General features: G+C 47.1%; 1 protein-coding gene across 1 annotated transcript in view; it reads right to left on the minus strand.

Annotated features, from left to right (window-relative positions):
* Window positions 1-23,981, minus strand: part of ROBO3 (roundabout guidance receptor 3) — a 471,759-nt gene extending 447,778 nt beyond the window's left edge. The window contains exon 1 of the mRNA XM_075328149.1: window positions 23,935-23,981. Within this exon, the coding sequence (XP_075184264.1) occupies window positions 23,935-23,970 (36 nt within the window). The 5' untranslated portion in view covers window positions 23,971-23,981. The remainder of the gene's footprint in view (window positions 1-23,934) is intronic.
* Window positions 23,982-24,373: the final 392 nt, after the last annotated feature.

Consider the following 24,373-nt stretch of genomic DNA (forward strand, 5'->3'; position numbering starts at 1 on the left):
TTAGTTGGGACCCTGTTGGAGATTTTGCAGTGGAGCCCACAAGCCTCAAGTTATGCCACTGGGTGGGGGTCCAGTGGATAGGTTTGTAATTTGGGGAATAACCCTTTAAATTACAATAGGAATCGTGCAAAATACCTGATGACAGTTTCATTGAGGCAGATGGACCTCTGCAAGCACAGATGTGTTTTTTTAGTGACCATCAGGAACGTCATGTCTTTCCCTCTACAGTAAGTGCACACATGGCAGGTGAGTTGCACGGATTTTTGTGACAGAGACGTTCTATACAGACCTTTTCTGTAGCAGGTACGTTGGATTTTTACAAACTCCCGTGATTTTTTGAGAACATCCCTTTTTTGCAGCACATTGTGTTTTAAGGAGCTGGGACAACTGACTGATTCCAGACAAATGAGCATCTTACTGTATGTCTAAGTGACTCTGGGCCGCTTCACTAACGAGCCGGTCCCAGCCGCAATATTTACCTAACAATTAAGTAAACTCCCTGTAAATGAGGCTTAAGCAGGGATTTTAGGAATATATTCAAATATATTCAGAACGCTTCCTCTAAATGACATCGAGCAGCGCAAATGAGAGTTCTGCAAAGGAAATGCAAATGTTCTAATCCGCTCAATTAATAGTTTAGGTTTATAAGTCAAACGAAGAGTCGGGGAGATAACATCAGAAAACACGCGGCACCTACCGAGAACAAACCACGCCATATGGGTCTTTAATGTTTAATGGCGCTAAAATCACATCACAATACAGAGTTAGTGGACATCGAGGACTGAAACAAAAGGGAAGATGAGAGCCGGATCATTCATTGATGAGAAAATGACAGGAAAATCAGATTATTCTGTGCTGCGAGGAACAACACGTGATACCTCACCGCTCACTGAATGTCTTTACATCACAACGACAAAAAAAACAAAATATCAATAATAAAGTATTCAGCAGCCATGTATGAGCTATCCCACACTGCTAATATACAGATATAATAATAAAGGGTTTCCCAGTACAATAATGGCTTTATTAAACTATATACCTACAGATTCTTTGTCATTTACTTATAGAGAAGACCCAAGACGTGCTGGGTAATGTCCATAGACTTCAACGGAGCCCAAAGACGTCTATAAGAAGCCGGGCTTGTGCAGAACGCGGCAGGAGGGAAATAGGGGCACGTACTGGACAATATCCGGGGATAAAGGGGTTTATCTCACAGGCAACATTTCCATTGCTATAAATTACAAAAGTAGATTTATCATTAAAAAGAGACGTTGCTAAAGGCGTTTTATATTTTACACGTGTGTGACCCGCTGAGTAGAAGACGCTCCATGACACCACAGGTTTTTATTTTTTATTTACATCTGTCAGTCACTTTCTGTATCATTTTTCTGCAACATCTTTATCCAACAGATTTCTTTTTGTTACTTCTTCGGCATAAATTAGTGGGCGGACTCCAAACAGAAGGCGCCTGAAGAAGGGGCAGGTCACGTCTTTTAACCGCTTATTTAGGGTTTTTTCATGCAGGTTACAGAGCATTCCTGCTGAAAAGACGCTGTGTGCACAAAGCTTTAAGAACACCTGTCTGATGCTGCAGGAGACCCTCAAAAAATGAACTCAGAGCCACTGAAGCTCGGACTGTGGGCAAGATCCGATCATTAGGCTCCTCACTAGCAGAGCAGATCAATGGCCCAAGTACCCTGACAGACCAGATGTCCTTCCTTGGATGCTGGACACATTCCCACAAAACTTCCTGTATACCCGGAACACCCCACAAGACCCTCTGTATACCGGCAACACCCCACAAGACCCTCCGTATACCGAGAACACCCCACAGGACCCTCCGTATACCGGGGACACCAAACAAGACCCTCCGTATACCGGCAACACCTCACAAGACCCTCCATATACCGGGAACACCCCACAAGACCCTCAATATACCGGCAACACCTCACAAGACCCTCCGTATACCGGGAACACCCCACAAGACCCTCCGTATACCGGGAACACCCCACAAGACCCTCCGTATACCGGCAACACCCCACAAGACCCTCCGTATACCGGGAACACCCCACAAGACCCTCCGTATACCGGCAACACCCCACAAGACCCTCCGCATACCGGCAACACCTCACAAGACCCTCCGCATACCGGCAACACCTCACAAGACCCTCCGCATACCGGCAACACCTCACAAGACCCTCCGTATACCGGCAACACCTCACAAGACCCTCCGTATACCGGCAACACCTCACAAGACCCTCCGTATACTGGCAACACCTCACAAGACCCTCCGTATACCGGCGACACCTCACAAGACCATCCGTATACCGGGGACACCCCACAAGACCCTCCGTATACCGGGAACACCCCACAAGACCCTCCATATACCGGCAACACCTCACAAGACCCTCCGTATACCGGCAACACCTCACAAGACCCTCCGTATACCGGCAACACCTCACAAGATCCTCCGTATACTGGCAACACCTCACAAGACCCTCCGTATACCGGCAACACCTCACAAGACCCTCCGTCTATCGGGAACACCCCACAAAACCCTCCGTATATCGGGAACACCCCACAAGACCTGCTATATACCGGGAACACCCCACAAGACCGTCCGTATAATCGGGAACACCCCACAAGACCCTCCGTATACCAGGAACACCTCACAAGACCTGCCATATACCGGGAACACCCCATAAGACCCGCTGTATACTGGGTGGTTTATTTGTACACATTTTGTTCTTATGATTTGGGCACTATATGGCGGTAACATATACGCTGTATCTTTCCTTCATTTGTATGCTGTATGATCCTAGCAATTCAGCACAGTACGATGCTATCATTTGGGCAATAAATGCTACAATTTGGGAACTGTATGGCATGTCGCACATATTTGGCACTGTGATTTTGGCACTGTAGGGCAGTATTATGAGGGCACCACGCTGTTATTATTAGAGCAGTATAGGGATCGGACACAATGTTTTGCCCCAGAGCCTCCTCAGACACGGATAGGGCCCGCAGTCCATGTTGGGGGTTAACAAGACTATAATGAGACTCTTTGGAGAATTAGAGGATTTCCTGGAGACGTCAGTCCGGTCACAGAGACAGCGGATTAAATCGCCCTGTGTCCAGGTGCAGTAATTAGCTGCTATGAGGGGCTTGGATGGGGCTTCAGGTTGCTGCTTAAGTGTAATCTGACCACAGAAGTGGCAAATCCAAAGTCATTAACGCAGAGTCCGGATATGGCGCGGCCCCCCAGAGTATTCACCTTACAAAGAAGATTAAGCACTGGCGGCAGAGGCCTGTATACTAGTCCTGTGCAGGATCATGGCGCTAGGCATGTCCGTATACTGGTCCTGTGCAGGATCATGGCGCTAGGCATGCCCGTATACTGGTCCTGTGCAGGATCATGGCGCTAGGCATGTCCGTATACTGGTCCTGTGCAGGATCATGGCGCTAGGCATGTCCGTATACTGGTCCTGTGTGTAAGGATCATGGCGCTAGGCATGTCCGTATACTGGTCCTGTGCAGGATCATGGCGCTAGGCATGTCCGTATACTGGTCCTGTGCAGGATCATGGCGCTAGGCATGTCCATATACTAGTCTTGTGCAGGATCATGGCGCTAGGCATGTCTGTATACTGGTCCTGTGCGGGATCATGGCGCTAGGCATGTCCGTATACTGGTCCTGTGCAGGATCATGGCGCTAGGCATGCCCGTATACTGGTCCTGTGCAGGATCATGGCACTAGGCATGTCCGTATACTGGTCCTGTGCAGGATCATGGCGCTAGGCATGTCCGTATACTGGTCCTGTGCAGGATCATGGCACTAGGCATGTCCATATACTGGTCCTGTGCAGGGTCATGGCACTAGGCATGTCCGTATACTGGTCCTGTGCAGGATCATGGCGCTAGGCATGCCCGTATACTGGTCCTGTGCAGGATCATGGCACTAGGCATGTCCATATACTGGTCCTATGCAGGGTCATGGCGCTAGGCATGTCCGTATACTGGTCCTGTGCAGGATCATGGCGCTAGGCATGTCCGTATACTAGTCCTGTGCAGGATCATGGCACTAGGCATGTCCGTATACTGGTCCTGTGCAGGATCATGGCACTAGGCATGTCCGTATACTAGTCCTGTGCAGGGTCATGGCACTAGGCATGTCCGTATACTAGTCCTGTGCAGGATCATGGCACTAGGCATGTCCGTATACTAGTCCTGTGCAGGATCATGGCACTAGGCATGTCCATATACTGGTCCTGTGCAGGATCATGGCGCTAGGCATGTCCGTATACTGGTCCTGTGCAGGATCATGGCGCTAGGCATGCCCGTATACTGGTCCTGTGCAGGATCATGGCACTAGGCATGTCCGTATACTAGTCCTGTGCAGGATCATGGCACTAGGCATGTCCATATACTGGTCCTGTGCAGGATCATGGCGCTAGGCATGTCCGTATACTGGTCCTGTGCAGGATCATGGCGCTAGGTATGTCCGTATACTAGTCCTGTGCGGGATCATGGCGCTAGGCATGTCTGTATACTGGTCCTGTGCAGAATCATGGCGCTAGGCATGTCCGTATACTGGTCCTGTGCAGGATCATGGCGCTAGGCATGTCCATATACTGGTCCTGTGCAGGATCATGGCACTAGGCATGTCCGTATACTGGTCCTGTGCAGGATCATGGCGCTAGGCATGTCCGTATACTGGTCCTGTGCAGGGTCATGGCGCTAGGCATGTCCGTATACTGGTCCTGTGCAGGGTCATGGCACTAGGCATGTCCATATACTGGTCCTGTGCAGAATCATGGCGCTAGGCATGTCCGTATACTGGTCCTGTGCGGGATCATGGCGCTAGGCATGTCTGTATACTGGTCCTGTGCAGGATCATGGCGCTAGGCATGTCTGTATACTGGTCCTGTGCAGGATCATGGCGCTAGGCATGTCCGTATACTGGTCCTGTGCAGGATCATGGCGCTAGGCATGTCCGTATACTGGTCCTGTGCAGAATCATGGCGCTAGGCATGTCTGTATACTGGTCCTGTGCGGGATCATGGCGCTAGGCATGTCTGTATACTGGTCCTGTGCAGGATCATGGCACTAGGCATGTCTGTATACTGGTCCTGTGCAGGATCATGGCGCTAGGCATGTCCATATACTGGTCCTGTGCAGGGTCATGGCGCTAGGCATGCCCGTATACTGGTCCTGTGCAGGATCATGGCACTAGGCATGTCCGTATACTGGTCCTGTGCAGGATCATGGCGCTAGGCATGTCCGTATACTGGTCCTGTGCAGGATCATGGCACTAGGCATGTCCATATACTGGTCCTGTGCAGGGTCATGGCGCTAGGCATGTCCGTATACTGGTCCTGTGCAGGATCATGGCGCTAGGCATGCCCGTATACTGGTCCTGTGCAGGATCATGGCACTAGGCATGTCCATATACTGGTCCTATGCAGGGTCATGGCGCTAGGCATGTCCGTATACTGGTCCTGTGCAGGATCATGGCGCTAGGCATGTCCGTATACTAGTCCTGTGCAGGATCATGGCACTAGGCATGTCCGTATACTAGTCCTGTGCAGGATCATGGCACTAGGCATGTCCGTATACTAGTCCTGTGCAGGATCATGGCACTAGGCATGTCCGTATACTAGTCCTGTGCAGGGTCATGGCACTAGGCATGTCCGTATACTAGTCCTGTGCAGGATCATGGCACTAGGCATGTCCGTATACTGGTCCTGTGCGGGATCATGGCGCTAGGCATGTCCGTATACTGGTCCTGTGCAGGATCATGGCGCTAGGCATGTCCGTATACTGGTCCTGTGCAGGGTCATGGCACTAGGCATGTCCGTATACTGGTCCTGTGCAGGATCATGGCGCTAGGCATGTCCGTATACTGGTCCTGTGCAGGATCATGGCACTAGGCATGTCCGTATACTGGTCCTGTGCAGGATCATGGCGCTAGGCATGTCCGTATACTGGTCCTGTGCAGGATCATGGCGCTAGGCATGTCCGTATACTGGTCCTGTGCGGGATCATGGCGCTAGGCATGTCCGTATACTGGTCCTGTGCAGGATCATGGCGCTAGGCATGTCCGTATACTGGTCCTGTGCAGGATTATGGCGCTAGGCATGTCTGTATACTGGTCCTGTGCAGGATCATGGCGCTAGGCATGTCCGTATACTGGTCCTGTGCAGGATCATGGCGCTAGGCATGTCCGTATACTAGTCCTGTGCGGGATCATGGCGCTAGGCATGTCTGTATACTGGTCCTGTGCAGAATCATGGCGCTAGGCATGTCCGTATACTGGTCCTGTGCAGGATCATGGCGCTAGGCATGTCCATATACTGGTCCTGTGCAGGATCATGGCACTAGGCATGTCCATATACTGGTCCTGTGCAGAATCATGGCGCTAGGCATGTCCGTATACTGGTCCTGTGCAGGGTCATGGCGCTAGGCATGTCCGTATACTGGTCCTGTGCAGGGTCATGGCACTAGGCATGTCCATATACTGGTCCTGTGCAGAATCATGGCGCTAGGCATGTCCGTATACTGGTCCTGTGCGGGATCATGGCGCTAGGCATGTCTGTATACTGGTCCTGTGCAGGATCATGGCGCTAGGCATGTCTGTATACTGGTCCTGTGCAGGATCATGGCGCTAGGCATGTCCGTATACTGGTCCTGTGCAGGATCATGGCGCTAGGCATGTCCGTATACTGGTCCTGTGCAGAATCATGGCGCTAGGCATGTCTGTATACTGGTCCTGTGCGGGATCATGGCGCTAGGCATGTCTGTATACTGGTCCTGTGCAGGATCATGGCGCTAGGCATGTCCGTATACTGGTCCTGTGCAGGATCATGGCGCTAGGCATGTCCGTATACTGGTCCTGTGCAGGATCATGGCGCTAGGCATGTCCGTATACTGGTCCTGTGCAGGATCATGGCGCTAGGCATGTCTGTATACTGGTCCTGTGCAGGATCATGGCGCTAGGCATGTCCGTATACTGGTCCTGTGCAGGGTCATGGCGCTAGGCATGTCCGTATACTGGTCCTGTGCAGGATCATGGCGCTAGGCATGTCCGTATACTGGTCCTGTGCAGGATCATGGCGCTAGGCATGTCCGTATACTGGTCCTGTGCAGGATCATGGCGCTAGGCATGTCTGTATACTGGTCCTGTGCAGGATCATGGCGCTAGGCATGTCCGTATACTGGTCCTGTGCAGGGTCATGGCGCTAGGCATGCCCGTATACTGGTCCTGTGCAGGATCATGGCACTAGGCATGTCCGTATACTGGTCCTGTGCAGGATCATGGCGCTAGGCATGTCCGTATACTGGTCCTGTGCAGGATCATGGCACTAGGCATGTCCATATACTGGTCCTGTGCAGGGTCATGGCGCTAGGCATGTCCGTATACTGGTCCTGTGCAGGATCATGGCGCTAGGCATGCCCGTATACTGGTCCTGTGCAGGATCATGGCACTAGGCATGTCCATATACTGGTCCTATGCAGGGTCATGGCGCTAGGCATGTCCGTATACTGGTCCTGTGCAGGATCATGGCGCTAGGCATGTCCGTATACTAGTCCTGTGCAGGATCATGGCACTAGGCATGTCCGTATACTAGTCCTGTGCAGGATCATGGCACTAGGCATGTCCGTATACTAGTCCTGTGCAGGATCATGGCACTAGGCATGTCCGTATACTAGTCCTGTGCAGGGTCATGGCACTAGGCATGCCGTATACTAGTCCTGTGCAGGATCATGGCACTAGGCATGTCCGTATACTGGTCCTGTGCGGGATCATGGCGCTAGGCATGTCCGTATACTGGTCCTGTGCAGGATCATGGCGCTAGGCATGTCCGTATACTGGTCCTGTGCAGGGTCATGGCACTAGGCATGTCCGTATACTGGTCCTGTGCAGGATCATGGCGCTAGGCATGTCCGTATACTGGTCCTGTGCAGGATCATGGCGCTAGGCATGTCCGTATACTAGTCCTGTGCGGGATCATGGCGCTAGGCATGTCTGTATACTGGTCCTGTGCAGAATCATGGCGCTAGGCATGTCCGTATACTGGTCCTGTGCAGGATCATGGCGCTAGGCATGTCCATATACTGGTCCTGTGCAGGATCATGGCACTAGGCATGTCCATATACTGGTCCTGTGCAGAATCATGGCGCTAGGCATGTCCGTATACTGGTCCTGTGCAGGGTCATGGCGCTAGGCATGTCCGTATACTGGTCCTGTGCAGGGTCATGGCACTAGGCATGTCCATATACTGGTCCTGTGCAGAATCATGGCGCTAGGCATGTCCGTATACTGGTCCTGTGCGGGATCATGGCGCTAGGCATGTCTGTATACTGGTCCTGTGCAGGATCATGGCGCTAGGCATGTCTGTATACTGGTCCTGTGCAGGATCATGGCGCTAGGCATGTCCGTATACTGGTCCTGTGCAGGATCATGGCGCTAGGCATGTCCGTATACTGGTCCTGTGCAGAATCATGGCGCTAGGCATGTCTGTATACTGGTCCTGTGCGGGATCATGGCGCTAGGCATGTCTGTATACTGGTCCTGTGCAGGATCATGGCGCTAGGCATGTCCGTATACTGGTCCTGTGCAGGATCATGGCGCTAGGCATGTCCGTATACTGGTCCTGTGCAGGATCATGGCGCTAGGCATGTCCGTATACTGGTCCTGTGCAGGATCATGGCGCTAGGCATGTCTGTATACTGGTCCTGTGCAGGATCATGGCGCTAGGCATGTCCGTATACTGGTCCTGTGCAGGGTCATGGCGCTAGGCATGTCCGTATACTGGTCCTGTGCAGGATCATGGCGCTAGGCATGTCCGTATACTGGTCCTGTGCAGGATCATGGCGCTAGGCATGTCCGTATACTGGTCCTGTGCAGGATCATGGCGCTAGGCATGTCTGTATACTGGTCCTGTGCAGGATCATGGCGCTAGGCATGTCCGTATACTGGTCCTGTGCAGGGTCATGGCGCTAGGCATGTCCGTATACTGGTCCTGTGCAGGGTCATGGCGCTAGGCATGTCCGTATACTGGTCCTGTGCAGGGTCATGGCGCTAGGCATGTCCACCGGTCATTGTCACTATTTTTGGCTTCAGTGTTTTCCATATACACGATACATTATTACATTATTATTATGTTTGTACTTTATTTCTTGGTTCTAATATTAATATTTGGCAATAGTGAGTGACGACCCATGTAGAGGTGATTACTGCCCTAGTTATACAGGTATGTGGCATTCGTGGGCCGGCCGTGTCCGTGCGCTGCTCCTCATCACACCAGATGATAGCACTGTCTCCTCCGCAGAACACAGAGGACCGGCTGCGATTTACTCATATCCACCAGCACATTGACTTACATTGGTGGGTGTGTTGTCCGTGTGCAATTTAATGTGCAGTGACATTTGTGTGAATATAACCCTGGAAAGCGGACGGACAGCCACCAATGAGAACATCACGGGTTTGTATCAAGCAGGTAAGTTATCCCCTATGACCACCGGGACCCCATCAGTCCCAATAGAGGAAGCGGAGGTCAAGCACGTACACCACCACTCCATTTTTTGGGACTGTACAACAGTATTCATTTTACAGTACAGTATTCATTGTCTATAGGACCTGGCAGTCCCATAGACGATGAATAGAGCGGAGGTGCACATGCCTGACTTACCCTTAATTCTGAGGGGCTCTGCAGATCCATTACAGCTTATGGGGCTATTCACGTATGATATTTCATGCAAAAGACGGTAACATGTCTACTTGACTGTAATGGGTGCCTAAAAGGAATGGGTGCCTCCAGTACAATAGACCGCACGTCGATGCTATACGTGTGGTGTGTTTTTTCACAGGTTAATGTCCGACATAACAAACGGGAGACACATGGATGGTAAGTGAGATTGATATTATGAAAAATGACCATCACAAGTACATAAAACTAATGTGTTATGGTTTGGTGTGAGTGAAGCCTGAAGGTGAGCGAATCGTCAGCGCTCCCCAATATCACTGCCACCTATCGGCCATCTTGATACCTTGTTACAGCCATAAACTGAAATGTTTGGGGACAATCTGCAAACTGTCGGCCACTCTTATCCCATGGTCCTTCATTGTGGACAGCAGTCTGTACAGAGGTGTATGGGGAGATGACAGAAGGGGGATTAGATCGGGACCAGCGCCTCTTAGATGGGACCCGTTCCCCAGTATTCGGCTCCTTTGCTGAGGACTATAACATCACAGTGTATTGTGCCATTGCCTTGTGGTGGAGCGGTTTGGTCTCGTATCCCCCCAGTGCTGTACGGCCCCCCGCACAGATCACACTCCCCCCTTTCTGTATTGACTCATTGTAAATTAGGGCTGGATCTCAGGATAATAGGACGAGTTAATGTTTGCAAATCTGAGTGAGGAATTGGGATAATTATGGCGTGTATTATTATAATCAGCTCCCTATTTTCATGACATTTGCATCCAAATTAGAAGATGTGTTTGTCGTTTATCGCGCCCGCATTTTCTATTCTAAATAAAGGCAATAATATTTTGTAATGCTAATTTCTGGAGATAATCGCCCTGAGCAGGAACAAAACGGCGCGGTGTATGCCGGTAACCTCTCGCCCATAATAGGGGCTTTTATCCCGGCCGCGGGGCCTTGTAATCAGGAGGGTGGGCTCGGGGAGGCGATACTGCATGTTCTGCGATTGGAGCGGAAACCACCGGACTCATCCGTGTATAGACTATAGCAGGGAATTATATTTTAGGCAACATCAGAATAAATAATGTTAAAGTTTTGCACCGATGCTCTACAGGCGGCGACACCAGATTAATGCCATCTGCAGCACATTGCAACCACTCAGGTGAAAAGGCTGCAGAAAAACCATGGCTGAGGTCTGCGGGGCGTAAGGTCAGCGCCGCCTGCGCTACGGAAACATCATTACATTATGGAATGGCTTATAATTCACCTTCCACATAAAGGGCCCGATTCATCATGTGCTTTTTTTCTGTAAGTCACTTTTCATTTTGTTTTGTGCTAATTGTTCTGTCGCTTATCCATGTTATGTAAATAAAAGCTTATAATCTGACTTTAAAGTCATCCATTGGTTTTATAAATTACTCTTTTGAAAGCTGAAACCCTCCCATATTTGGTTTAGGTTATGAAAATAAAGTTGCTGCAAAACTGAAATATTGATCATTTAATGCAGGGGTCCCCAACTCCAGTCCTCAAGGCACACCAACAGAGCATGTTTTCAGGATTTCCTTAGTATTGCCCAGGTGCTGGAATCATCACCTGTGCAGGTATTAAATTATCACCTGTGCAATACTAAGGAGACCCTAAAAACATGCACAGTTGGAGGGCCTTGAGGACTGGAGTTGAGGACCCCTGATTTAATAAACACAGAAACGTCAGATTTTGGCAAGACAAAAGTTTTGTCGCCTTGTCATATAATGCACCCATTCCTAGTTTACATCCTCACCTGTGCTCACTAAATGATCGGTTAATTAGTGGGTGTGTATAAAACCTTCACTTGAACTGCAACTTGACCTCTGATAACATGCCAAAAACCCACCCTGCGACCAAAGCCTTGATTATCAAGAGGCTGAAGACCAGATCCACTGCAGAGGTGGCTGCAGCTTAAGGCTATGTTCACACTAGAAAAATGATTTTTCTTAAGAAATTTTCTTAAGAAATTTCTTAAGAGTGCACCTGTGTTAAAAAACGCACCAAAAACGCACCTGCGTTTTCGGTGCGTTTTTGGTGCGTTTTTACCACTTGTTGCTCCCTGCGTTATTGTGCCATTATCTACGGTAACTAACGCAGTTAGGCTATGTTCACACACTGCGTTTTTTACCTGCGTTTTGGGTCCGTTTTTGCTGCAGAAATTTCTTGAGAAATTCTTGTAACCTTTCTGCAGACATTCCCCAGCAAAACCTTTGGCAAAAAAAATTAGCTGTGCACACACTGCGTTTTTTTCTTAAGAAAATTCTTTCAGTAGATTTTCTTAAGAAAAAGAATGAGCAGTCGCTTCTTTTCTGCAGCTAACTGCGTTTTTTGCCATAGATAATTGGCACAATAACGCAGGGAGCAACCAGCGGTAAAAACGCACCAAAAACGCACCGAAAACGCACCAAAAACGCACCGAAAACGCGGCAAAAACGCAGGTGCGTTTTGGTGCGTTTTTTAACACAGGTGCACTCTTAAGAAATTTCTTAAGAAATTTCTTAAGAAAAATCATTTTTCTAGTGTGAACATAGCCTAAGCTGCAGAAAAGAAGTGACATGCTCATTCTTTTTCTTAAGAAAATCTACTGAAAGAATTTTCTTAAGAAAAAAACGCAGTGTGCGCACAGCTAATTTTTTTTCCCATAGGTTTTGCTGGAGAATGTCTGCAGAAAGGTTACAAGAATTTCTCAAGAAATTTCTGCAGCAAAAACGGACCAAAAACGCAGGTAAAAAACGCTGTGTGTGAACATAGCCTTAATGTGTCTCAGCGTCAAGTACAAAGAATTAAAAAAAGATTTGAAGAGATTGGAGATGTTTTTGACACGCCCAGGTCCGGCAGACCCCGCAAGACAACTGCTTAGGAGGAAAGTTTGTTGGTTAGAAAATCCAAAGCCAGCCCCTCTTCCACTGCAGCAGAGCTCCAACAGGCCTGGTCACCTCAAGCCCCTGTGTCAGCTATAACAGTTTGTAGGATTCTGTCTTGAAATGGCCTCCATGGTCGAATCAGTGCCCAGAAGCCAGCACTAAACAAAAAAAATTAAAAACCTGTGTGGCATCTGCCAAGTCCCACAGCCTGCTAAACAGATGTATGCTGGAAAAGTGGCAGAAGGTGGATTTCTCTGATGAATCTTCAGTTGAATTACACCACAGCCACTGCAAATACTGCAGGAGACCTACGGGAGCCCGTATGGATCCAGAAAACAGTTAAGTTTGGTGGTGGAAAGATCATGGTCTGAGGTTACATTCAGTATGGGGTTGTGCAAACATTTGCAAGGTGAAAGGCAATATCAATAGCCTAAAATATCAAGAAGTATTAGCTACCTCTTACATTCCCAATCATAAAAGGGGTCAAATTCTGCAGCAGGATGGTCTCCATCTCATACATCCATCTCTACAACAAAGTTCCTCCTGGCAAAGAAGATCAAGGTGCTCAAGGACTGAACAGCTCAGTCACCAGACAGGAACATCATTGAGCATGTTTGGGGTAGGAAGAAAGAGGAAGCTTGGAAGACAAAACCAAAGAATCTAGATGAGCTCTGAGAGGCAGGTAAGATGCATTCTCTGCTATTCCTGATGACTTCATCAATAAATTGTATGAATCATTGTTGAACCGCATGGATACAGTCCTTCAAGCTCATGAAAGTCACACAAAATATTAAATATGGCTCTAATAGCACCACAACTTCATTCACCAATGTTATGCAACATATCTTTGTATTAGAAGTTAATTGTTTGAATTTCACATTACTTTCTGTGGGCGACAAAACTTTTGTCTTGCCAAAATCTGACCTTTCTGTGTTCATTAAATGATCAATATTTCAGCTTTGCAGCAACTTTATTTTCATAACCTAAACCAAATTTGGGAGGGTTTCAGCTTTCAAAAGAGTAATTTATAAAACCAATGGATTAATTTAAAGTCAGGTTATAAGCTTTTATTTACATAACATGGATAAGCGACAGAACTTCTGTCAGGGACTGTATTACAACTGTTTGAATTGATGAATGAGCCAAAAACATCTGCAGAATCCAAACCCACCCCAAATAAAAAACAGGAGAACATATACAACAGACTTTGAATAAGGACGAAATTAAAATAAGAATAAAGTGCAATTGAAAACAGGCAAAAAAGCACCAAAAATTAGACAAAAAAGGCACAAATGCAACAAAGGATGGAGCCCACACTGTGCACCGGTAATTGTACGGATGTTTGCGGGGTTTCTGCTTTTACAGGACAAGTTCATTGCTGTCTATTAATCGTATCCACTATTTTTGCTGTCGTCCTATCTGCCAGACACATGCAGGATGGCCGCGCTCCTCCTGGGCGGTCACATTATAACATTGCTGTTTTGCAGACGTCTGAGTTGTGGAAGGAGCGGAGTTTGGCATGAACCAGTCCTGGGTTACACAGTGACAATCCGCTGCGTAATGTTCTGCTCATCACCTGGTAAAATGAACACTTGTTTCCAGGTCTTCCCACAGATTACAGATTATTGCAGGGGAGAGAGAAAACTTCAATTTATTGTGAAGGACCCTGTGAACAATCAGGTTGTCCATGGTGGAGAACACAATTATGGGGCTGATGGTGCATAACTGAACACTGAAGATAATACAGACCCCGTGCAATGTGCAGCGTACGTTCTGTTCTCTTGATGTCACGCACCTTCTCCATATACCCTGAATGACATGTAAATCTGTCACTTTCCTCCCTTGTGCGTATTCACATGTGGTAGATTTGCTGCAGAAACGTCTGCATGTGAATATCCATACTTTTGAATGGAGTTGCATGGATATCTACAACTTTTGATAATATAAATAGGACGGGTTGAGAAATTTCTGACATCTGCTCAATTCTAAAGGGGGCTTTACACGCTGCGATATTGTTAGTGAATTATCATTGGGGTCACGGTGTTTGTGACGCACATCCGGCGTCATTAACGATATCACAGGGTGTGACAAGTACGAGCGACCTTAAACGATCGCAAAAGCGGTCAAAATGGTTTGCCGCGGAGAGGTCGTCCTGAAACTAACAATTGTTTACCTCTCATTAGCGATGTTGTTCCTCGTTCCTGCGGCAGCACACATCGCTATGTATGACACCGCAGGAGCGACGAACATCTCCTTACCTGTGTCCACCGGCTATGCGGAAGGAAGGAGGTGGGCGGGATGTTTACATCCCGCTCATCTCCGCCCCTCCGCTTCTATTGGACGCCTGCCGTGTGACGTCGCTATGACACAGCATGAACCGCCCCCTTAGAAAGGAGGCGGATCGCCGGCCAGAACGACGTCGCAGGGCAGGTAAGTGCGTGTGACGGGGGTAAGCGAGGATGTGCGGCACGGGCAGCGATTTGCCCGTGTCGCACAACCGACGGGGACGGGTACGATCGCTTGCGATCTCGCTAGCGAGATCGCATGGTGTAAAGTAGCCTTTAGTGTGAATTCCTGTGCTGCAGAAAGTTCTGGAACTGCCTCAGTTATTTGCAATCACTTGATCCAGATGAAGGGATTTCCACCAGCTGAAATTTCTGCAGCAAAATCTGCAGCGTGTAAATCAGTTGTAAGGGCTTGTTCGCACATAAATGCTGAAATTTCTGCAGTGATTTGATTATGGCAGTGCATGTGCGTTTCAAATCGCTGCAGAAACACTGTGTAATGGATTAAGTGTTTCAGCAGAATAGATGCGGGTTTCATGCGCTCTCGCTGCTGCCCCCACCATAGACAGAGCGGGAGCTGCATCCAAAGCGCACAAATTAATTGACATGCTGCTTTTTTGTATGCACAGATTTGAGTCAAAATTTTGGCATCCAAATCGCTGCGTTCAAAAAAGCAACGTGCGCACGTATCATGCACAATCTACATAGATTGTGCAGGGGACGCAGGACGCATGCATTTACGCTGCAGTGCAATACGCAGCATAAATGCATGCAATTACGCAACGTGCGCACAAGCCCTTAGGCTATGTTCACATAGGTCGAATCTGCAATTGAAAAATCTGCAGTGAAATCCACAATGAAAAACTAAACGCTGCAGGTTTGTTGCAGAAATTCTGCAGATCTTGACTACCGCACATTGCAGAGGGTGAAATCTGTAGCATAAATTGATGTTGCAGACTGTGATATGCAGCGTATTTTGTAACATAGTCTAACTTTTTTTTTTTCTTTTACTATATCAGGTGGCTGAACATGAACAGTGTTTGGGGTCCGGCCCAGGGTGGGGACTGCTCCAGTGGGGAGAACACTGATAAAGTGATTGTAACAGATACGAGAGCAGAAATCTGCGGTATCATCATATCAATGCTGCATCCCTAATGGTAATAATAAAGGAAGACGTGATAACACCATCTATGGAGACAAGAACCACTTGGAGCTGTCACAGAGGATGGCACCTGTGAAGACGACAGCGCACGTTCCCTGGAGCACCGGCCTCCGCTCCTCGCTGCTGTCTTGTTTTCTCCACTCTCTAATTACACAGAACACACAAAGGACACAGACACCAGACTTTCCCCCTTGGTGTTGGACAAACTTTCCTTCCTACAGAGGCCGGGTGGGCGTCCTGCGGAGCGCAGCTGTCACCCTCAGCTGTTACATCATGTGGAGTGCAGCAATGTCCGCTGTGATGGATTGTTCTCCGCAGAGGAATCACCGCACAGCAGAGAAAAATCAGCACAAAGCCGAGAAGACTGGAAAGTCCTGAATTGTAGCAGTATCTGCACACAGGTCGGATCCGCTGCTGAAACTCCACACGAACGCCGACGCTGTTTATTTTTGGGAACCATGCAAACGTCACAGGGTGAAATGTGCGGCATAAGATGACAGTGAAGGTCGATTTATACTGGGGATTTTCTCTGCAGCACGTGCTTCAGATTGTGTGAATATGCCGGCACCGTGACACGCAGCAGATTTCTCATGCATTTCGGACTCATACCCAAAAGTGAAATGCAGGAAAATCAAAGTTTTCAGAGTAAGATTTCCCTGCTTCCCTCTGTAAGCATGGATCTGTAAGGCTACGTTCCCGCCAAACAACACCATAAAAACCAAGGAGATCTCCAAACACCACCATGAAGAGCAAGTAGATCTTCAAACACCACCATTAAGATCAAGGTGATCTCCAAACAACACCATGAAGACCAAGGAGATCTCCAAACATCATCATCATGAATACCAAGGAGATCTCCAAACACCACCATGAAGACCAAGGAGATCTCCAAACACCATCATCACGAAGACCAAGGAGATCTCCAAACACCACCATGAAGACCAAGGAGATCTCCAAACACCATCATCATGAAGACCAAGGAGATCTCCAAACATCATCATCATGAATACCAAGGAGATCTCCAAATGCAAACACCATCATCATGAAGACCAAGGAGATCTCCAAACACCATCATCACGAAGACCAAGGAGATCTCCAAACACCACCATGAAGACCAAGGAGATCTCCAAACACCATCATCACGAAGACCAAGGAGATCTCCAAACACCACCATGAAGACCAAGGAGATCTCCAAACACCATCATCATGAAGACCAAGGAGATCTCCAAACACCATCATCATGAAGACCAAGGAAATCTCCAAACACCACTATGAAGCCCAAGGAGATCTCCAAACAAGTAAGAAACAAAGTGGTGAGAAGTACAAGTCAGTGTTAGGTTATAAAAAAATATCCCAATCTCTGATGATTGCATGAATACTATCAAATCCATCATCATCAAATTGAAAGAACATGGTACCACAACACACCAGCGAAGAGATGGGGCCGCCCACCAAAACTCTCAGTCCATGCAAGGAGGGCATGAATCAGAGAGGCAGCACAGAGACCACCGGTAACCCTGAAGGAGCTGCAGAGTTCCCAAGCAGAGGCTGGAGACTGTCCATAAGACCACAATAAGCCGTGCCCTACATAGAGCCGGCCTTTATGGAAGTGGTCAGAGATAATCCTTTACTTATAGCCAAAAATTGGAAGGCTCGTTTTGAGCTTGCCAAAAGACATATGGGAGAGTCCCCAAATGTATGGAGGAAAGTGCTGTGGTCAGATAAGACCAAAAATGAACTTTTTGGCCACCAAGGTAATTGCTAGGTCTTGCACCAAGCCAACACAGCTCATCACCACAAGAACACCACAGTGAAGCATGGTGGCAGCATCATGTTGTGGGGAGGTTTACTGGCAGCAGGGACAGGAAACATGGTCCGAGTCGAGTGGAAGATGGATGGTGCGAAATACAGGGATATTTTCAGCAAAACCTGTTTCAGTTTGTCAGTGATCAGAGACTGGAACGGAGGTTCGCCTTGCAACAAGACAATTACCCAAAGCTACTGCTAAAGCAACACTCAGGGGTGTAAGGGGAAACCTGTAAATGTATTGGAGCGGCCAAGGCACAGCCCAGACCTTAATCCAATGGACAATCTGTGGTCAGAGGTGAAGATCGCTGCTCACCAGAGGAAACATCTCACTGGAAGGAGCTGGAGCCGTTTTGCCTTGAGGAATGGGGAAAAGTCCCAGTGGCAAAATGTGGAAATCTCATAGAGACTTAGCCAAAGCAACGTGCAGCTGTAATTGCCGCAAAAAGGAGGTGCCACAAAGTACTGACTTAAAGGGGTGAATAGTTATGCACGCTGAAGTTTTCAGTTATTTTTTCCTATTTGTTATTTGCTTTACAATAAAATGAAAACTAAATGTTCACAGTTGTCGGCAGGTTCTTTACATGAACTGAGGCAAACCCTCAAAAAAACAATGACATTCCAGGTTGTGAGGAAGCAAAACTCAAAAAATGCCAGGGAGGGTGGGGGGATATACCTTTGCAATGCACTCTGACACAACAAAATTACTTTGTCCAGCTCACCTGCTTCTTGCCGGAGACCGCTTAGCCAGGACCGTGCACGGAAAGGAAGGTAGCAGAACTCATTACATAGTTAGAAAAAATCCAGCAACCAAGTCCATGGAAAAATCTTCATTAAAAATTCATTTTTTATTCATCAATACTTATAAAACAGTCCATGTTATCACAACTGCCCCACTAGAGGACGCGTTTCGAACGACCAAGTTCTTAATCCGTCTCTAATTAGAGACGGATTAAGAACTTGGTCGTTCGAAACGCGTCCTCTAGTGGGGCAGTTGTGATAACATGGACTGTTTTATAAGTATTGATGAATAAAAAATGAATTTTTAATGAAGATTTTTCCATGGACTTGGTTGCTGGATTTTTTCTAACTTTGCAATGCACTGTATACAATCACATGTACAGAGCCGGGCACATATACAGTCACATGTACAGAGCCGGGCACATATACAGTCACATGTACAGAGCCGGGCACATATACAGTCACATGTACAGAGCCGGGCACATATACAGTCGACACTTTTGTCCTCTGTCTGGTGAATGGGTGGCTAGGGCATCATTACTGTATGTTGGAAGGCAAAAGTGTGTGCACCCCTGGTCAGAATTACTGTTATTGTGATCAGTTAAGCAATTTGAAGATGTAATAAAAGGCAGAAAGTTAAACATTTCCTTTGTATTTTAGGCAAAAAAAAAATAATTATATACTCTACATATAAATCTTTTACCTTTTTAAATGAACAAAAAGGAAAATAGGCCAATGCAAAAGTTTAGGCACCCTGCATGTTTAGTACCTTGTAGCTACCCTTTAGCAAGTATCACAGCTTGTAAACACTTTTTGTAGAAGCCAAGAGTCTTTCAATTTTTGTTTGAGAGATTTTCAGCCATTCTTCCTTGGAGTTCTGTGAGAAGATTCCTGACTCGTCTTGTATACACTGCTCTTCCTTGGAGACGTCTTGCAGTTCTGTGAGATTCCTGGCTCGTCTTGTATACACTGCTCTTCCTAGGAGACGTCTTGCAGTTCTGTGAGATTCCTGGCTCGTCTTGTATACACTGCTCTTCCTTGGAGACGTTTTCCAGTTCTGTAAGAAGATTCCTGGCTCATCTTCTTGATCTGTGAGATTCCTGGCTCATCTTCCAGTTGTGAGAGATTCCTGGCTTGTCTTGTATACACTGCTCTTCCTTGGAGACGTTTTGCAGTTCTGTGAGATTCCTGGCTCGTCTTGTATACACTGCTCTTCCTTGGGGACGTCTTGCAGTTCTGTGAGAAGATTCCTGGCTCGTCTTGTATACACTGCTCTTCCTTGGAGACGTCTTGCAGTTCTGTGAGATTCCTGGCTCGTCTTGTATACACTGCTCTTCCTTGGAGACGTCTTGCAGTTCTGTGAGATTCCTGGCTCGTCTTGTATACACTGCTCTTCCTTGGAGACGTTTTCCAGTTCTGTAAGAAGATTCCTGGCTCATCTTCTTGATCTGTGAGATTCCTGGCTCATCTTCCAGTTGTGAGAGATTCCTGGATTGTCTTCCAGTTCTGTGAGAACCTGCCTCATTTTCTAGTTTTGTGAGATTCCTTGCTCATCTTCCAGTTCTGAGAGATTCCTGGCTTGTCTTCCAGTTGTGAGAGATTCCTGGCTTGTCTTCCAGTTCTGTGAGATTCCTGGCTTGTCTTCCAGTTCTGTGAGATTCCTGCCTCATTTTCTAGTTTTGTGAGATTCCTGGCTCATCTTCCAGTTCTGAGAGATTCCTGGCTTGTCTTCCAGTTGTGAGAGATTCCTGGCTTGTCTTCCAGTTCTGTGAGATTCCTGCCTCATTTTCAAGTTTTGTGAGATTCCTGACTCATCTTCCAGTTCTGTGACATTCCTGGCTTGTCTTCCAGTTCTGTGAGATTCCTCGCTCGTCTTCCAGTTCTGTGAGATTCCTGGCTCGTCTTGCATGCTGTGTTTTTTTGAGGTCTAGTCACAGATTTTCAATGATGTTCAGATCAGGGGACTGTGAGGCTACTGTAAAACCTTTTTCTTGTGCCTTTTGAGGTTGTCTATGGTGGCTTTTGATGTTTGTTTAGGATCATTATCCATTTGTAGAAGCCATCCTTTTTTCTGCTGTTTTCAGGGATCTCACAGACCTGGAAGATGAGCCAGGAATCTCACAAAACTTGAAATTGTCTTTAACGAAGAGCAGTGCACGCAAGACGAGCCAGTAATCTCAAAGAACTGGAAGACATCTCCCAAGGAAGAGCAGTGCATGAAAGATGAGCCAGGAATCTCAAAGAACTGGAAGACATCTCCCAAGGAAGAGCAGTGCAAGCAAGACGAGCCAGGAATCTCACAGAACTGGAAGACGTCTCCAAGGAAGAGCAGAGGATGCAAGATGAGCCAGCAATCTCACAGAACTTGAAGACATTTCCAAGGAAGAGTAGTGCATGCAAGACATGTCAGGAATCTCACACAACTGGAAGACGTCTCCAATGAAGAGCAGTGCATGCAAGATGAGCCAGGAATCTGACACAACTGGAAGACTTCTCCAATGAAGAGCAGTGCATGGAAGACGAGCCAGGAATCTCACAGAACTTGAAATCGTTTCCAACAAAAAGCAGAGCATGCAAGGCAAGCCAGGAATCTCACAGAACTGGAAGACGTCTCCAAGGAAGAGCAGAGCATGCAATACGAGCCAGCAATCTCACAGAACTGGAAAACATCTCCAATGAAGAGCAGTCCATGCAAGACAAGCCAGGAATCTCACAGAACTGGAAAAAAAAGTCTCCAAGGAAGAGCAGTGCGTGCAAGACGAGCCAGGAATCTCACAGAACTGGAACACATCTCCAAGAAAGAGCAGTGCACGCAAGATGAGCTAGGAATCTCACAGAACTGTAAAAAGTCTCCAAGAAAGAGCAGTGTGCGCAAGATGAGCCAGTGATCTCACAAAACTGGAAGACATTTCCAAGCAAAAATGGCTGACAATCCCTCAAACAAGTATTGAAAGACTCTTGGCTTCCACAAAAAGCATTTACAAGCTGTGATACTTGCCAAAGGGGGTGCTACTAGGTACTAACCATGCAGGGTGCCCCAACATTTGCATTGGCCCATTTTTCTTAATTTAAAATTGGGGGTTTTTTTCCTGAAATACAAAGGAAATGCGTCATCTTTACCTTTTTGCCTTTTAAAGATCATTTCATCTTCAACTTGCTTAACTGTTCACATAACAGTAATTTTGAGCAGGGGTGCCCAAACTTGCATGCCACTGAATATGTCAGAAAAAGCTGCTGACATATACTGCAGGCTATGTACACATACACGTCCTGGTAAAACCATGGATCTGATGCCCCGACCTCACAGCATCATATGGTCATGTATGATCTGGTGAAACTGGACCCTGGCTCCATTTTTCTAGAAGTACCTGTTTTCCTTTTGCTGCACAGGCATGCTATTTTCATAGATATATCATAGGCTTTTGAATCTTTGAAGATATAACACCTGAGCTCCGAGTGCAATGTATTTTTGTAAGTTTCTATTTTCCATTGCATTTATATAATTAGAAATACCCAAGACAATTAAAGATAAGGATGTGGCTACATTGTCTCCAGCCACCTGTCTTGTGCCAGATCTCATGGCGAGCTATGGACGTCCACATTAATTACTCATGCATACATGACTCACACTTTAGCAACAAAAGAAAAGTTGATGTAATCCCGCCGTAACCATATTCAGCTCAGTTTGTTAAAATAAAAAGAGAGGAAAAGAAGGCCCCTTTCATGTGGGGTGATGTGAATGAATAACCAGTCAGGGGGTTTATTAACTGCCAATTTTTGCCTTTTAATTCACAGTATCAAGCTGTAATTTATTAGTTGCCGGTCCCCCGGGGGCAGGGATTTGAAGCTGTCGCCTGAGGAAGGAGGAGATTCTCGTCCCATAAGAGAGTTACACCGAGGCAACAGGTAGAGGCTCATGTGCGTTTTGTGACTTTGGAGGCAGAACATCATTTGGGAAGGAGGATTGAAAGCTGTGTTTAATTAGGTGGAAGGGGCTGCTTTACTGACCCCTAATAGCAGATCACAGAGACAGGGCTTTATATCCGAGGGGGAGCCAATTACTTGCATGTCTGCATTATGTATTAACCCATCTGGGCTGGGGATATTAGGTCTGATGGGGGAACAAAAGATGAGGGAGTGTCAGTGATCACACACCAAATTATCCTGTCCTGGCTCTTTTGTTACAAAGATAAGCAATTCGCCGGGGCAGCTGGATTTGTAAACCAACCAGCGGAGCGGCCAATTGCTTATTCCAGAACAAAGCCATGATATCCGATTCCAGTTAAGTTCCTATTTGTTTGCAGGAAGAGCCTGATACTTTGTAACTTTCAAGTGTTGTCCAAACATCCCGTTCAGGGCCGGCAGCAATGTGGGACCATGCGGCCATTTAATCCTCTTAATTGGTGGAAAATATAGGAAAAAGGAGAGCAAATTCACAGCGATTAGAAAGTCACTTGACGAGGCCATTGTTATTGTAATAGTCGGCATCTTCAGTTTGTCCGGAGCTTTCATTAGTTGACATTAATTGTCTCGTTAATGTACAATAAATAATTTATACTCTTACAATGTGATGGGGACACAGTGCGGCAAATGTACAGCAATGTCCCCGGAAAGTGCGCACATTTACAGGCAGATTTGGCATTTTCCAGGAATAGGTGGATGCATGGAGATGTGTTCGTGGTGTTTCCATATCTCAGGTGTCACTTACCTTCTCCAGTGGACCCCACTCCTGGTAGGGACCACACTAATAATACTAATAATAAAATGAGCCGTACTGATCCACAGCCGTTCCTGTACCACCTCAGCTGCAGGACGTGACCGCTGCAGCCAATCGCTGGGCTCCTGCCAATGACATTGATATTAGCACAGAGCCCAGTGATTGCAACCGTCACGTCCTCTAGTCTTTCCATCACCGCTGTAGGTGAATCTAGACAGGCCAGGGGCAGAGGTGAAGCCGAGGACGGCTCATTCTATTATTTTTAAAATAAAAAAACTTTTATCCTGGAAAACTCCTTTAATGTTGGCTGAAAGCATCCCCCTCCTAATACGGATGGAGGCCCCCAATTCTCCCAGACAGATGATAATCAGGGAGGTGTTGAGCCACAATGTCCCATCCTCTCATAGCCATAGGAGATAAGTCCAGGGTCTGGCATACTTCACGCCACAGAAAACACATGCACTCTCTTTCGAGCGGAGCGTGCGTATGTATATGCGAGTCAGGAGAAATTATTTCAACAAAAAAATGTGGTTTTAGGGTAAAAACTTACAACAAAAGATGATTTTAGGAGACCAGTGACAGACGTCAGTCATGTTTGATGTGTTAGCCATAACTGGTCAGCTTTTTACCTTATTGCTCTCTGTTATCAGCTGCTCTCCTGTCATTATATCTTCTTTAGCCTCTATTTTTCCTCTTTCTGCCTTGATCTAAAACACATCAATTAAAAGAAAACAAATGAAATACAAAATGGAACTTTGCTCCCCAATTAGCGAGTGATTCAATGACAAATGGGGTGGACGACAATTAATATGTGAATATTTAATGGCACAAAGTGACAAATATACAGGGCGAACAAAGAGGGAGACGGGAGCCACAATAACGATATGGAAACCTTATGGAAATGAGGGTGCTGCTGTGTATGGGATGATGGGATCATTTGTACAGGAGGAATAGATCCATCACTCGCTGTCACCGGGTCCAGTTCATGTTATCCTGCTCCAGATTGTAAACTGGATTATGTAATTGTGTTACGTCCCCACTAACAAGGCGATAACGAGGAAATGAAAA

The sequence above is a fragment of the Anomaloglossus baeobatrachus genome, chromosome 11 (genome assembly GCF_048569485.1).
Source record: "Anomaloglossus baeobatrachus isolate aAnoBae1 chromosome 11, aAnoBae1.hap1, whole genome shotgun sequence".
NCBI lineage: Eukaryota > Metazoa > Chordata > Amphibia > Anura > Aromobatidae > Anomaloglossus > Anomaloglossus baeobatrachus.